This window comes from Anastrepha obliqua, chromosome 1, assembly GCF_027943255.1.
Source record: "Anastrepha obliqua isolate idAnaObli1 chromosome 1, idAnaObli1_1.0, whole genome shotgun sequence".
Lineage (NCBI taxonomy): Eukaryota > Metazoa > Arthropoda > Insecta > Diptera > Tephritidae > Anastrepha > Anastrepha obliqua.
In genome coordinates this window covers 2,102,114-2,119,790 of record NC_072892.1, presented here as the reverse complement: position 1 = coordinate 2,119,790, position 17,677 = coordinate 2,102,114, and the positions used below count along the sequence as shown (strand labels likewise).

Sequence of the window (17,677 nt, the reverse complement as noted above, 5' to 3'; positions counted from 1 at the left end):
TCCAGATTAAGTTGAAGACTGTTAAAAGGGACAAAATGAGACTCAAAACTAATACAAAAAAGTAAAGTTCTTTGTGACAGTGAAAATAGGAAAGGGATATAAGAAAAAAAAAATAATTTGCTATCCTCATTTAATAAGTATTCATATTTAAAATGAAACATTTTTTTATTATTTAATTTGATATCGATAATTTTTTAGTTTTGCTTATTTTTTTTGTAGTGTTTCAACAATATATTTTTTTTTGTATACTTAACCTACACCAGAAAAGATCTAATACTTGAATTCGCTTTCGAATTGCTACAACGAAGAATATTTCGAAAGTGTAGTCAAATTGCAATTTTTAAGTCTAAAATAGATTGTGAAAATAAATATTTGCGAAATAATAATAAGTATGCGAGGAAAATACAACAGAGTTTATAAGCAAAATATTATAAAAGTATATAAAAATAAATAAAACAAAAAATAAGAAAAAAGTGTTGAAAGTAAGCAAGAGTATTAAAAATGTAAATACTTGCAATAAAATCGTTTTCAAAAAAAAATTGCCTAGTGAACAATAAAGACTAAAACCACCTATATGTTTGTATATTGTAACACAAACAAGTGAACTTCGAAAACTCTTATTACTAAAAGTTGGCAAAACTTCCTGTTAAAACAAATCAACACCAAGTTTACTAAAACAACTGCCATAAGCCACCTAGTGCTGAGTGCCCTAAGAGAAATAGTGAAGTGGAAGAAAACCGCTAAATCATTGCCCACCGCGCTTAGATGATTATGCATGGTACCTGGTACAAGGGACCACAATTGGCGCATCGCACACATACGCACAGCGATTACCATCGGGATTATACACCAGCACATCACATCCAATCCCACCATCTGCAACCGCATCTCCACCATCATCATCCACCGCCGCCACCACCACCGCCGTCGCATTCGCATCATCATACACATCCTCATCAGTACCGTTCATATCCTTCGTTTGTTGTTGCACCGTATCATGAGTCGGCGTCCAGCGCCACCCCAACACCCGCATCAACACCCATACCAACACACGCTACAGCAGCGTGCTTGAACGGTGTGCCAGCACCGATATTGGTAGAGGGCGCTTTTGCCGCCGCCGCTGCTGCCACCAATTCAACCGTCGGCATTAATCAGTTGAGGTCGGTGTTGAGTCCAACAATTAAAATTGAACAACCGTTCGGCGAGCCCTTGTCGGTGGATGAGTATGCGTTAAATTTGGATTGCGGTCTCGACAATACATTTCGGGTGAGTGGAAACTGTGATAATTTATGTTTTTCTTACATATTTGCGTATCCTAACGAATAACTATGAAAATTAAGTTCAGTTTTAGAAACTATTTACATACCTACAGAGTTGAATCACGTTGATGAATCGAACACTTGGTGGAAATCCATGTTTAGGAAGTACTAATTTTAATTTTAAACGACACTGAGAACTCTGAAAATTTAAGTTTTGCGTTTAGACCTTTTGCACTTTTTTGTGAAAGTTTACTATTTCGCTAGGCAATGCCATTTAACCTCCTCTAAAAGACGTATAAATTGTAGATTGATATCCTACACCAGTCAAACATCTAACTATCTTCTGCTACAGTCAGACTCGATTACTTTTACCTGCTCATTCTTGTAGAGGCATTAAAAAGTGAACTAAATCCAATATTTTTATTTATTTATTTTCGCAAATTAAAACTGTTTAATGGTCGAACTTTAGCTTCTGGGCGATGATACGACTAGTAATGTGCCGGTTAACTTCGGTAGGAGGTGAAATGAAGTACTGAGGAAGTACTACTCTGGCACGCCCCAAGTAGCACTAAAGCGCCGTTTCGATACCATACAAACAGGAAGATATCTACAACCAGCCATTGATGGGACTAAGGATGACGCATGGTCCCAGGCTGTCGAAGAAAGGATCATCCAGTGGCCTTAATCATTTAGCTGCAAACCCGAACATTTTCGGAGAAAGTCTCCTTCTCTGAAAGATCCCCACAGCTTCTGCAATGGGGGTTAAATGGTAAACCCACCTTTTCTATGTATGCACCGATGGTCCAATGGCTGGTAAACACAGCTACGAGCTTGGAAATTGATTAGAATGGAGTCTCCAGGACTTTTAGAGTCCTCCTTCTTCTATTGTATTGGGGCCAAAGAGTTTTTGAAATAGCACATGAAGAAATGGAGCTCCATCTTTTCTCCAATTCATTCCCCTTCCTGGCAAGCTCATCAGGAATTTAATTTTCCTGAACTTCGGTATAAATCCTTCAGCATTTATTGACACCATTTACAATTTCAAAAGCCTTACTTGCATTTTCGCTTTTATCAAAGAAAAACTGTAAAATGTATAAAATTTTCTCTTTTCTGTAACTCACAACTGAATGAAAAAACAAAAAAACAGCAAACGAGTTTTTTAGTGTGAAATGTCACCTTGACAGCCAGCTTTTTATTTGAGCCATACTTTACAAGACACAGAACACTACCGGCAACTACCGAGAAAATAATGGATTTCTTTTTTCCCGTGCTCTGCGAAGACACGTGGGTAGGATATACAGGTTTGATGCCATTAGGATTGTTCTCGTTGTAGTGGTGGTGGTAATTAAGCCATTGACTATTGTATGTTTCTTGAAGACGTATTTGAGTCATTTTCCGAAAAATTTTCATGGTGAAATGTGCATTGAAGAATCAGCGTACTCGTTGCCTTGTATTCCGGCATGACCTGGAACCCACTTGATCCTTATGACATTTTTGTTTAAAAACATGTTATTTCGGATTGATTTGTTTGAATGGTTCAATAGAACGTCCATTACCGAATTATTATTGGATGAATTTGCCGCCTTTGTCGGAAGCCTAAAATACCGCTCCAAGCAATACAGGTGTTTCGGCTGTAAATTCCGAGCAGTAGAATTGTAAAGCCCCAACTGAGATGGTGACACTAAGCTGGCTTGTGACTGCAAACGAGGTACTGTGGACTGTTTTGAATCGGTCTGTAGTATAAATGAACTCGCATTCGTTTTTTAAAGGACCAACGGTCTCATTGAAATGTTGGACGTATTCATTGGAGGAGGTGATAAAAAGCGTTTTTGAATTCGAGCCTGGCGGGGAAATTGGAATTTGTGTCAACTCCATACAATTAAAAGCGATTTCAATTGAAAAATTGAATTCTTCGCTGCCGAAAGCATGCATTTTCTCTTTAGAATTTTAAAAATCGATCGGGAATATACGGAATTGAGAATTTTGTTATTATAAAACTATGCGCCTCTACGTTCCTGACTTTCCTACTTTTAATTACATTGATTTGAAAATGTGAAATAAGTAGGTGGACTTATTATACCCTCAAGTTATGAGTACTATACTTTGATTAACCTTCGCTTCCATAGTATCTACCTAGGAAGATATTTTGATTTTCATTTGTAAATAACCAAGAGAGTTTCCATCCAGTTCCAAAATGCTTTCATGCGTTTGTATGACAATGTTCGACGCAGATTGTCTTCTTGCATTTGATGCATTCTTGCCGAAAGAGTCATGTAGCAACCATCTTTTTGCTTGATGTGCCCTGTGGCACCCAGTGTTCGAATAATAAGGATTGGTAGAGATTCTAAGCCAAACGGATGACGTGCACCGGGAAGAACTCGAGAAGAACAATGGAAGGAGAGCTAGATATTCACTTTAATTGAATTCTCATCAATTCCATTTTACTTCATTTTATTATATGGGAACTAATGATTTTTATGTTTACTTGTACTACAAAGTAATTTATATTGAGTGGAGAAAAGCAGCCAAGAAGCCAATAATAAAAAACAAAGAAGAAGCGTTCTGTGGCTCATCATTACCTTGAAACTCAACTTCACTATGTGGTGCAGAAATCGGCTTGCCATAAATTATATAGTCAGTTCACATTCTTATCAAAATCAGTTCCAAAACTTACCTGAAGTACAATTGCTGTCTTGAAAAAAACTGTCTGACTACCATCAGATTTTCGTGTCGGGCTCTTATTTGTGGGATGCAAGGATTTGCACCTAAGGAGTTGATAAATAATCTACGATGAGATTTTTGTATAGTACTTTGTATGTTACTTGTATCACCTCCCTTAAGCGGGCATGTTTTTCTATACCAAATCTTATGCATCGGAAGAGGTTACCATCTTCTGAGTAAATACCTCTCACGCACGGTCAAAAGTTGACTGACCATCGGAAAAATTGAGAATAATTCTACATTGACACTCGATCGATTAGACCAAATACAGCGCGCAGTGAAAAGAGTAATGCGGTTGTAAATGTGAGTTTTGGAGAAGATCTGGAAGAATTGATTCGGCACTGATCTCAAAAACTTGGCCTATCTTATGGCAATACTTGTTGTTGGTTAGAAAGCGCATGAAATACAGCTAGTTCAAGATTCTTAGTCGACCGATCTTCCAAAGCGTCATAATTTCAATCGCTGGGCTCTTGAAACCCTCGCCAACGATCCGCATTTTGGGGTCGGAATTTTGTTCAGCGATGAGGTGCTTTTCTGGCTTAATGGCTATGTCAATAAGCGAAATTGCCCTATTTGGCCTGAAGAGTAACCCAAAGCCATTCAAAAACAGCCATTGCATCCATTGAAAACAACCATTTGGTGCGACTATATAGCCTATGAGCTGGAGGAATTATCGGTCAATATTTCTTTAAAGACGAGGCAGCGCCAGTGTAACAGTGAATGGCGAACTCTATCGCGTCATGATAAACGACTTTTTGATGCCAGAAGCTGAAGCTCGGGATCTTCACAACATTTGATCTATTTACCAAAACAGACGGCGGACGGCGCTACTTGGAAACAAAGGATCTAGTGCGTCGTCGCTTCGGTAAGCAATTTATCTCTCTCCTCGGACCAGTGGATTGACCTCCAAGATCGTGTGATATCACACCTTTGAACATTTGATTGTGGAGGAATATAACGACTAAATGCTGTGTGGGTAAACTAGCTTTGATTGAGGCATTGGAAGCCAACATTAATAAAGTTATTCACGAGATACCAACCGAAGTCTTCTAGCGGGTTATTCAGAATAGGTGTTTACGGATAGTATTACGGAGCATTTGCAGCCAATATTTATCTCTAAAAAATAAATGTCATAATAGTTCAATCAATTTGAATTTTCGTTGTTTTATTTCAATTTAACAGCCGATACTTCTAAATTGGTCACCCTTTACGTATGTTAAATACATAATAGTACTTGTTTCTCATATTTTCTGGCATACTTCTGCACCTCCTTTTCGTACCAACCAACCCGTATGCATACACAGTATGTTCAATAAATAACAGAACTTTTTATTTAAATCATGGAACTCGTAGAGCTATCTATTAAACTTTGATCATATTGAAAAGGTACAAGCGTCAGCTTTCAACCGCAGCCAACTTCATGTAAATCGTTTGACAGGTTAAAAAGTTACGCGCCTTTTATTGACAGTATGTTTCGTGCTTGTGTCGTAAAAATACAATGCAACAAAAAGCAAATATTAAATTCTGTGTTAAACTTGGAAAAACATTTAGTGAGACGAATTGATGCAAAAAGTTTATGACGATGATTGTTTAGCTCATTCAAATGTATTAAAAATGGTCGAAAAGATTTGAATGATGATGAAAGACCTGGTCGTCCAGAAGCAAGTAATCGTGTTGAATTGGTGGAAAAAGTCCGCGAAATCATTGCTGTTGACGGAAATTTCACTGTAAGAATGTTGGCCGAAGAATTAAATTCATCTACTGGTACTAATTGGAAAATTTTAACTGACGATTTGGGTAAGGTTTGTGCACGCTTTGTTCTACACCAATTAAATGAAGATCAAAAAATCGATCGTGTAGAGCATTGTAAAGACATCATTTCAACAGCTGAAAACGATCCAGATTTTCTTGATTCGATCATAACTGGTGACGAAACATGGTGCTTCAAATATAACCCTGAAACTAAGCGTCAATCTGCAGAATGGAAGACGAAAGGGGAGCCAAAAGCAAAGAACTTGTGTTTTCAGAAGTCAAGAATCAAAACAATGTTGATCACGTTCTACGATTCCAAGGGTATTGTACACAAGGAATTTGTTGCAGAAGGTCAAACTATTAATGGAGAATACTATTTACAAGTTTTACATCGTTTGTGGTCAAGAATTGTTCGTGTAAGACCTGAATACCCAGAGGGGAAACTGCTGTTTTTATTGCATGATAATGCACCACCTTACAAAACCAAAATTGTTCGTGAATTTTTGATGCAAAAACATATTTGTGTCATCGACCACCCTCCGTATTCTCCTGATCTATCACCATGCGACTATTTTCTGTTCCCTAAATTGAAAACTGGGCGGCCGCCGTAGCCGAATGGGTTGGTGCGTGATTTCCATTCGGAATTCACAGAGAGGTCGTTGGTTCGAATCTCGGTGAAAGCGAAATTAATAAAAACATTTTAATAATAGCGGTCGCCCCTCGGCAGGCAATGGCAAACCTCCGAGTGTATTTCTGCCATGAAAAAGCTCCTCATAAAAATATCTGCCGTTCGGAGTCGGCTTGAAACTGTAGGTCCCTCCATTTGTGGAACAACATTAAGACGCACACCACAAATAGGAGGAGGAGCTCGGCCAAACACCTAACAGAAGTGTACGCGCCAATTATTTATTTTTATTTAAATTGAAAACTGCCATGAAAAGTGCGTTTTATGATGATATTCCAGCCATTCAAGCGGCCGTGACACAGGTGTTAAAGAACATTCCCTTAGATGACATAAAAAAGTCCATTCAGAAATTGGTTGATCGTTCTGAACGTTGTTTCGAGTTAAATGGAGACTATTTTGAATAAAAAATAACTTTCAAACACAGTACGATACGTGTTTTATTCTACATCTGAAAAGTTATGTTATTTATTGAACATACTGTGTAAGTTAAAATTCGCCATATCTAAAGACTGGAACTCTTGTTATGTGAAAGTCCGTCAATGTTAATCTACTAATCCAAGCGGATGTATTGAAAGTCATTCTGGAGTAAGAAATCAGACATAGAATTTTTATGTTTTATTTTTTCACTTTTGGTATTTCCTTTAGAGTGCTTTTAAGAGTCCTGGAACAAGCAGGAAACCCTGAAAAATTTTTTCCTAACATTTTTAACAAAGTGCCCATTCAAGCAGCCGTTATGTTGTTGTCAGTGCACCATTTAGGTAAGTGTTGTCGCAAATTCGGAGCAACAACATGAGACTATCATCCTATTCACTATACGCTTCATAGTTTTCGCTGCTCCTCAAGTCTTCAATATCTGCCTCTTTATTTTTTTGGAAGCATGACTAATATATGGGTGATCGTTTTTTTGCGGCGTTACCCCAGTCAAAGAGCATGCCCACAATTTGTTCACTACATATATGTACCTTGTTTTCATTTCACAATTCTATATTAGAATTCTAATTTAAAATCTAAATTTCTCTAACCTTAGAGACTGTGTTTGCTGGTTAACGCTTGTTCTTCTCCAAAGTCCCGACAATGGTCGCATTTCATTCTAAAAGTTCTTCCAGCAACGGTAGCGAAATGAAAAAATTATCTACAGTTCATACAGCATGCTTGCCTTAGTACACGTCTCTAGAAATACCCTCTTTTCCGCTGTAAATTTGCCCATTTAAAGGATAAGAAATTAGGGTATCGCAGCCCACTAAATCTTTGCACCTATTTTACTGGAATATATTGAGTAAACTCTAAGAATTCGATATTTTTGCTGTAGCGTTGGATAATTTTGCAGCGCCGATAAAAAATTTTGTTCCTGATGCCATGAGTTCATGTACAAAAAAACATTCATTGAAAATGAAAGTGAATGTTAAAATTGTTTTCTTAAGAATTTCTTTGATAATAAACGAATAATCAGCGAATAATCACGGAGTCTCTCTTATTGATGCTATGATGCCAAGAAAGGTTTTCCTATGTGCCTTTACGAAATATGAAAAAAAAAACAAATTATCAGTCAATGTCGAAATTTCATCAAAACTTAAATTTGACCACAACATGAAAGTCTGAAGCTGTGAGAAGACGAACAGAGTTATCCAGATATAAAAACGCCAAAAACGCAATTCAAAGAAGATGAGAGAAGCATAAAAAATTTGGCAAAAACATGTCTGCAGTATTATTATTATATCCGTTTTTCTTAAATTGACCAAAACAATAAAAATAAAAAAATTATATTATAAAAACAAAAAAAAAATGATTAGGGGCAGAAGGAAAGGCAATGGCTGCGTGTATTTAGAAAAGGAAGAAATGCGGGAATGCCGGCACATAATTTGCCAATAATGAGTTACATACACATATACACTCATACATATGTGTTAATTGCTGTGAGTAGACTATAGAATGTATTTATGTATTCAAAAGAAAAAGAAACATATAAAATCTGTAAAAGCGGTGAAAAAGTGGATTTTATACGCCTGACAGCGGCGAACTATAAGACGTAAAAAATATTACGGAGGGCGGTTTTTAATTGAATTAAATTTAAATAATGATACAACAAAAACAACATTCTCCGCGCAACAGAGTAAAACGAAAGAAAGGTCGCTGGCAAGAAAAAAGGTGGTGGTTGAAAGAGGCGGTGGACCGCAGCCAGCCGTAGCTTGCAAGCGACGTCTTTGGCGAATAAAAAATGCGATAACTAAGAGGCAACAACAAGCACAACAAAGCTAAAAAAACACAAAAATGCGGGAGGTACTTACCATGGACTACAGGGAAAAAAATAAACTAACACAAAAACAAAATCATGACATCAAAAACTGCGCACTAAACACGCCCACAATGAATGACAACAACAACAACTATTACACAACGTTTTTGCGCAGCGGCAAAAACTTGTAATGTTTTTTATTTACATTTTACGAATGGCTAAGCGAGAAGCAACGGCAGAATTATCAAAAGAAATTTCAAAAGAAATGCTAGGCCAATCATAAAGGAGTGAAAGAGAGCTGGAGTGTGAATTCATAGGACCGTTGGTGGGGCAATAGAAGGTACTGTAGCATGGTCCACTAATGCGTGTGTGTATGTGAGCCAATTAAAAATTTGGCGAAATCTGAACTCGATTACGAAAATTCGTTGGGCATTTGAGTACCAGCCTAGAAAGTCACTCAAAGAGTTGAATAGAGAGCTAGAGAGAAAGAGAAATTGCGCGCTCTCTGTATAATGGCCGAAGAGGATTTTCTCTCTTCCGACTTGTGAGCTTTTTTTATAGCGCTCAGCATGCGTGCACATCCTTTGTAGTCCTTGAACCGCCGCTCTTTAAATTTATGCAGCTTTTTTGCTTGCCACTGCTACAAATGCCGGGTTGTGTCCTTGCTCTGCTATAATCAGTGCCGTTAAGTTTTTATGCTTGGTGCGTTAGCGAAAAAAGCCACAATTTGTGCGACGCTTTTTTCCAGCAACACTGCGCCTATTCCGCTGCTTCTAAAGAGCGAGTTTGTTGTATAACAAATTTTTGGGCGCCTAAGCTGTTGCGTCGTAATTTGCATTTGAAGGACAATCTCGAGCTTTTTTACTCAAACTAGCCGTGTAATTATGGCATAAGTATGTAAATGAGTGTTTGCTGTTGTTTTTTCATTTTTTTCTTATACTTTTTATGGTTTCTTTTTTGCGGCGCTTATGAACTTGAAATTGTAATATGTGTACGGGAAGAAATTTGTCTTACAAAACGAACATCAACAGGTGGCCAAAGTGCACAACTGTTGCGCGGTAGCCTGCATTCGGTTTAAAATAAATGCGATTGCAAGAAGCAGTATTTTTTTACGACGTGATAGAGTGAGATTTCGAGATACAGAGTACGGAATTCTGTACAAAAAGCGTTTGGAAATATTAAATGGCAATTTTCTTTTAATTTTATTCATACGGCTGCGCCTACGCATAAGTGAAGTACTTTAGATAAAACGGAGCGTAACTTTCAAATTTACAACCAACTTCTTATTTACATTCAGCTTTAATTCTCATCGAGGAATCAATAATTAATCGGAAATCCCAGTCATTTTAATATATGTTTGTAGGGGTAACAAAAAATAACAGAAATTAAGGGAATAAAAAGGGATTTTTCTTCGCCCAGTGTTTGTAGTGATTGAGGTGCTCAAATAAGTTTTGACAATCTGCAAATTAGTTTATTTTAAAACACTTTCAAAAAAAAATTTTTTATAGGTTGTTTGATGAGAAAGCGTCATAACTCAAGAGTGAAACATTCTAGAAAAACTGTTTCAATGCTTTCTATTAACCATTTCTGTGTAGTTGTACAAATATTCGAATATAATTAGTGCCCATTTTTGCATTCAAATCAGGTGGCAACTCTATTACAAATATTTTTTTTATTAAAGCTTTCTTATTTTTAACACATTTGATAGCCGTGTATTAATAATTAATTTGAATTTGCAATTAATTAATATTTTTCATTTAGAAATTAAGTGGCAACGCCATAAAAAAATATTGTTTTAAATCTTCTTAAAACACCACTCATTTTTTCCACATATTGTAATACTTGTATATAACTTATTCTACATGCCCATCAAAAATTATGTGGCAACGCCATCAAAAATAATTTGTGAATAAAGTATCCTTAATAAATTGTTGTAAGATACACATATCCTTAAACAGATACTATTTGGCCAATCACAGATACTATTTGGGATCACCAAATCGGTATTCGCCTGATTTAGTACCGCGTGACTTCAGGCTAAAATAAAATTATAAGTTGTGAGCGCATAACAAAAGTACAATGTGAGCTTAGTGCTGTTTCGTGATTAGAACTTAAAAACTATTTCGAGAATTGGGAAAGACTTTGACATAAAAGTATTATTTTTAGGGGGACTACTACGAAGAGGGCAATCTAGATTTTCTCTTTATAGAAATCACTTGCTAATAATTGTCACAAAATAGATTGCTAATAATTTGTCGGTTGGATTAAGTTACAGTCGTTGCCACTGTCCATAAAGGTGTAGAGGGGACCCACTTAGAACTGGAGGCCCATTGGGATACCACTGGCTTAGAATCAAGTTCCTCCTCAAATTCCCAATGTGACGAAAACAATTCATTTCTCGGACAAACGGTAAAATATGGTGGCTGTCTGGCGATTGCAAGTCTGCCGAACACCCAACGAAGTAAAAGTTTATACAGCGATATGGCCTTCTGAAGTTCCGTCAGAGGAAGTTTCCAATGTCCTCCACCTTTTCTTAGTAACTGCAGTCACTAGAAGGAAACCCAGTGTCCGTTGATGGTACCAAACACATCACCAATGGAAAGTGGTTCAGATTGATAGACGATCTAGTTCTGTGCCCTTGCCTTTTATACCAAATCAGTCAAGTTATCTCACAAGAGGGTTCAGTGGGCCATCTAATGATCCATAACGCAGTCTCGCGTATAGCTTTTAACTTAGCCTGACACACGTTGCAGTGATATCAGATAGCCAAGGACTTAGATTCAGCAGCAGCACTTCTGAGTGGCACTACCGACTCTATTAGTTAGTATTGATCCGTCATTGAAGATAGCCACGGACCCTGGGTTAAGGTCCTGAACGTTTTTAAGGTTCTTTCACCTCTTTCTGGGATGCGTGTGGGAATAGATTGTGACAAATTTATTAAAAAATACGCTTGAGATATAGCATTAAAAAGAATTCAACGTTGAGAAATAACAAAATCGATAGAAACAAAATTGAAATAACTCTGAGTGGGACTGGATAATAAACAGAAGTGTTTGTAACATAAAATAAGTAAAGCGTGTTTTGGATATCGTTGAATGGATGAAGAAAAACAGGGGAAGGGAAAGTGGGGGAAGGGAAAGAAATCAGAAAAACTGCTACGAAAGGTGGTTCTTTAAATGCAATGATAAGAAAATATATAAACGCACAACTGCATGGCAACGGTAAAATAAGAAAATACTAAATATGAAGTACTTCCAGTCATAAAGAAAAAATATGTACAAACAGAGAAACGCTGCAAAAGAGCGAAAGGATAGCAAAAACAAGGGCAAACAGAAGGAAATGCTGCGTGAAAAATAAAACAAGTTACATCCAGCAGAAATGCGAATAAAAACAGTGACCAGCAGCAGCAAGAAACCGGATGCATGAAAGAAAGGGAGGAAGTGAAAACACATGCACGAGCAGGAGGATTTTTCCACGCTCATAAATTGCAAGCAATCACTGTGCGCAAGCAGAGCGGCCACTACAACAACGCTGGTAGCAGCAGCGCAAACTATAGCAGCAGCGAAGCAACTGCAGTAGCGCGACGTCTGGTTGCCTGCAATAAGGATAAGACGTGGCTGGACGAAGTATAGGTTACCGTATATTCAGCGCTAGGGAAAGGCAGCAGCACTGCCACAACACTGCAACGGCGCAGGCATCAATTGCAAGCGCAGAATGCATTGAGAAAAAGTAAAGCAAAACAAAAAGAAAGCACGAAAAAATGTGAAGAATAAAAATAAAGTTGCACGTGCAATAAAATAGCGACGCTGTGAGAAAAAAATGGCTATAGAAAATGGGAACTGCACTGAGAAAAGCTATAAAATTATATGAGGAAGGGAAAATCATAGCGCAGCAAACATAAAAATACTTACGAATACACACACACACATATTCACATAAGGTTTTTTCAGTTGCTTGTAGGGGTGCATGCATACAGTGTACTTTGTATGTGTATTTATGTGCATATACACACACACACACAAAAACGTTTTGTAAAGGTACTCATAAAAAGCAGAGCATAACGGAAAGGTCCTTACAACGGCATGGCGTCTGTTTGTAAGACTGCATGCCACACAGTTGGGTGTAAAAAACAGCTATCAATTGCATGTTGAACAATTGATAGACTGACCGGCTGATTGACTGATTTGTTCGGCTTGCAAAATGGATATGCCGTTAGGTACACACGAAAGTTGATGATAGATTTACACACCAAAGTAAGTAGGTGAAGAAATTTAAATTCCAATTGAAGTGAAATATTTAGTATTTAGTCTTCCCTCTTCTCTCTCTTTTGAGTCTTAAAGTTTTCCCCATACAAAAAGTAAAGCTCGCGAAGACTTCTTTGTGGTATTTTAAAGCTTATCCGGTCAAGTAGAACTGGACCGTCGACGCAAATCTTCTTGAAATCGATTTGTATTTTGTTGCACTTTTATTTTGCATTTTTTGTCTGTGAAACAATAATTTCTTATCGACTATTTAACAGTTATAAACTTAAAATTTACTAAAACTAAGGCATCGTATTAAGAATATTAGTAAAAATTGTTTTAGGCAAAGAAAAATCAAGATCGGCGGATGTGAGATCTGGTTATATTCGAAAGTACTCCTTCCAATAAGTGCACTACGGGCATAATTCGTTCTAGGATTATCTTTTGAAATAACAAAATTAATATGACTGATGAAAGAAAATTTAATATAAAAAAAAACAACGCCAAGGTCCCTAAATTCCCGAAGGGATTACAAGTTACCTTCAGAGAAGCTGTACCGAGTTTTTAAAAATTTGCGTAGTTTGTTAAAATAAACATGAACGCATTTTTTTAATATTCAATGAAAGATGTCACCTCAAGCACCAATAATATAATTCATCTAGTTCGGATTGGAGTTTAATCATATCCGTGATATTCTTAAGACTGAATAAATCAGCAGATGGTCGGCGCTTAATAGAAAGTTAGCAAACGAAAAGAGGTAATCAATGCCAATTATAAACATAATAAACGACCCAGACTGCTACCTTGTGGTACGTTTGAGGTGCCAAAAAGATTTAAACCATTTCACACATTTGTATTAAAGAAAAATTTTCTATCATAGCTCCTCGAAGATTTAGGGTCTTTTATCTTGGCTAATTTTCCGTAAGGTGTCCCTATTTTGCGATGCACGAATGTGTATGTGCGTATAATTTCTTATATTTGGTTGTTTCCATTGCTTTCACCTACTGTTCCTCTTCAAAAACAAGTAATTCTCCTTCCTTTAGCTTTGTTTATTCATGGGCTCGTACAACGCTGCGAATTCAGAAGGCGCAACCTTGTATTCTATCATCCTTGACTCATTTTACTTCGTTGCCGAGAGAACTGATTAGACGAGGGTGTGAATACGAATGCCATGAGCGCCTAGAATTTTGCTGCCGTGTCCCCGGTGATGTGGCAAATTTACTTCGGATGGCCACGCCTGGTACTCTATTATGCTTGCTATCATACGCCTTCGGATGGAATCGCCTTGAAGACTTGACGGAGGTATCAAGGGGATCGCTATGTGGGTACATGTAGAAATATGGGGGGTACTAAGGTGGTCTAACGGTTAGAACGCGATAGAAGTGAAACCTTCCGTAAAACAAACTGAGAGAGAATGAGACGAAGGCAGCATTAGGAGCGGGATAATTATAGGTTCATTATAATATTGCTATAAAGTTCATATTTTATTCATCCTCAATGTTTTCAATTTCAACAAATGATATGAGTGGCTTATGATAGCTAAAATATGATACAAATGCTTTGGTTTCGATGTTGTCAACATATCTTTGAAATACCGTGTCAATTGTTGTTTTTTTCTGTCGATATTCACGACACTTTTCTGCATTATTTTTCGGCATAATTGCGGTAAACATTTAAAAATGAAAATATTTACGAATATAAAAATACGGACGCAATACAGCACACGCGGTTGCTATTATGAGCGTCGTAGCGCGTATATTACACAGACGTACTAACATACACACAAACATTCATAGGACGCTTGGTTTGAATTTTTTATACATATGTATGTATGCTATACTATGGCCTAGCCTATGTACTACATATGTACATACATATTTGTGTTCTGAACTTCCAGCAAAACAATGCTTATTAATATACACATATGCATCTACATACAACCGCACACACAGGCCACTCACTTTATTCCTGTAAATGCGTATGTCGTCCAAAGCTAAAATTCTATGCCTAGCGACTACAAGAACAAAATGCATTAATAGGCGCAGGCGTAGCGGCCATCATCCTAGTTGCCATAGCGCTGAACAGTCGCGGCGGCGCCGAACAGTTTCAACTATTGTACTGTGCAACAAAAACTCATCATCAAAAAATTGATTTATAAATTCGAGCTCATAGTTCTAAGAGCAAGTACTTTCATTCATAAAACGAGCCGCCCATATGCTAATTTTCTCGACAATTCGAAAATAGTCAATATTGGAATATTTCGCGTAGAATTATTTGCCAATATTCAATTTTTGTCAAGTCGAGTGCCCGCGGCTCCGTAAATATGTTTGCACCCATATATGTATGTAAATATATGTTTCTAAATGCTCGACAACCGCAGCTGCCTGTTCAAGGTTACTGTACATTAGGCCGGGTCGATTTGTGGGAAGGCAAAAAAATCGCCCATTGCTCTGTGAAAATCATATTCTAGGGATCAGAATAAGAAATTTTGCCGAAGGAACCATACCTCTAAAACGATTTCTGATGTCCCCCAATATGGGTCGAACTTTTTAGTTTCTTTTCTATAACTCACATTCATTCATTTACATATTATGTTCTGACTAAATAAATTTCTTAAGAGAAAAAATAGATAATATTATAAATAAATAAAAATAAAGAAAAAACATAGCCATTTAGCTGATTTTTTCATGCAAAGGCCAAAAATGGTGATATTTTGAAATTGGGGAACATCAGAATTCGTTTTAGAGGTATGGTTCCTTCGGCAAAGTTTCTTATTTTGATCCCTAGAATACGATTTTCATAGAGCAATGAGCGATTTTTAAATCGACCCGCCCTACTGTACATGCAATGCTGTGCCTATGAATGTGCGCTGTGCCTATGAATGCGCGCTGGATTTCTTGAGAAATTTTACCGTATGTTTTGCTGTGGCGAGGCACATATGTACATGCACACAACATATATACATATATCCGCATATATACATACATATATAAATTCACAAATTTAAATTTGCTTATGCCATCCTTCTGTGTGCCTGGTAATGAAGCATTTTCTATACATACATATATATACGTATATCTTTTTTCTTCTTCTTTTTGGTGTCGCTTTTTCGTTTCACTTTTTCTCATATCACTCCCAACGATTCTAAAGAAGTTTCCACTTCAAAAAAATTGCAGGAAAGTAAATATAATTTTTTTCTCTAAATAAATGTGCGCAAGTTTTAACCTCTTTTCACCTTAATTGGTGCTTGTTGTTGCTTACTGCTTGTTTGCCCCAGCTCACTCAGGAAATGTGTATGGCGCATGTTGGCGTTAGTGGTAGGGCTAATTCCACTAATTGAGGCAGGTAGCTTGTGGATTGGAAAAATTATTAATAAAATAAGTATTTCAAGCCAAAAGTTTTGGTGGCTGAAGAAAATAAGGTGAAAAATAAAAACTTAAGTTAGAATGCATTAAAATCAATTGTAGTGGGAGTAAATACAAAAACAAGACTTAAACCAAGCAAAATACAATCAGCAGTGTTGGCGCGCAAACGCGATTCGCTTTGTATTTGATTTCCGTTTCCATTGCGCACACATACACAGGCAACACTCACCCAACATTCATATGCATCTACATATATGTATGTGTGTGTATGTAAATATGTACATCAACCTTCCTTCTTGCTCACTTCCGTTTCTTGGTGCAGTGTTTTTTCTCCTATCAATTGCAGTGGGGCGCGCATTAGCGGAAGAGGTAAAGAAATCGAGAAGCGGAAATAGTCATGAAAACATAGTAGAAATCAAAGCTAAATAAAAAAAATAGAAATTAAAATAAAAATAAAAATAAAAATAAAAGCGAATTGAAGTGAAAAAACCTGCGGAGCTGAGAAGCATGAAGAAAAGCGTTGGGAATAGCGCCAAAGCAGCGCAGTCGGCTTGCATGGCGGCCGCACAGCTACCGGCGACGTTGCTGCCAGCGCGCACAGTTAACATGTCGGTTAAGGGATAATGTTTTTTGCGCCATGCCATACCACAATCTTTATGCTCCCTTTCCTACCCACACACAATTCTGCACGACTCCTCTTTAGTCCATCCAGCGCCGAGGTTTCTTTTGTGCTGTTTATTTTTTCTTCGCTAAAATATATATTTTTTCCGATTACAACAATACTTTTTTTTACAGTCGCTGCTTTTATTGCGGGCAAGTACATTGGCTATTGTGTATGTGTGTTTATGAACATATGTATGCATGTTGGCTAGGTGAGCATTTGAGCGAGTGTTTGTTTGTATGCGTTGCACATTTATTTGTGTTGATAGCTCAAGTGTTGCTTCCACTTCTTCTTCATATCCCTACGCTGCACCCTGGTCGATGTGTTTGTAGTGTCGCCCGACGTCCTTGACGCGACTTTTGTTACTTGCCACTTGCCACTCACCCATTAAACGTGCAACAGCATTGCATTTGCTTGCACGACGTCGACGATATCCTTTGCCCATCTCCCTCTAGATCGCGCTACGATATTTTTTGCTGTCACATCTCTTCGGATTTTGCTGTAATTTTTTATATGCGCTTCGATATTTATTTTTTTCCGCAGCCACTTGCTACCACCACTGCCTCAGTGGCGGCATGTGGCAGCGCTGATAAGTACATATATATGTATGTGCATATAAACTTAAATACATTCATATATATATGTGTGTGTGTTTGTGTGTGTGTACTGCACTTTCATTCATGCATTTCGTTTCCTTTGCCGTCATGCCACATCCTTAGAAAGTAAGTTCGCGGTCGCTTTGCGATTTCCTTCAATTGCC

The 17,677-nt window shown here is 37.4% G+C and overlaps 1 protein-coding gene across 1 annotated transcript in view; it reads left to right on the top strand.

The window, feature by feature from the left end:
- Positions 1-765: 765 nt before the first annotated feature.
- The window catches only part of LOC129235517 (zinc finger protein rotund-like), a 104,551-nt gene continuing 87,639 nt past the window's right edge, over positions 766-17,677 (top strand). The window contains exon 1 of the mRNA XM_054869404.1: positions 766-1,266. Coding sequence (XP_054725379.1) covers positions 766-1,266 — 501 coding nt within the window. The remainder of the gene's footprint in view (positions 1,267-17,677) is intronic.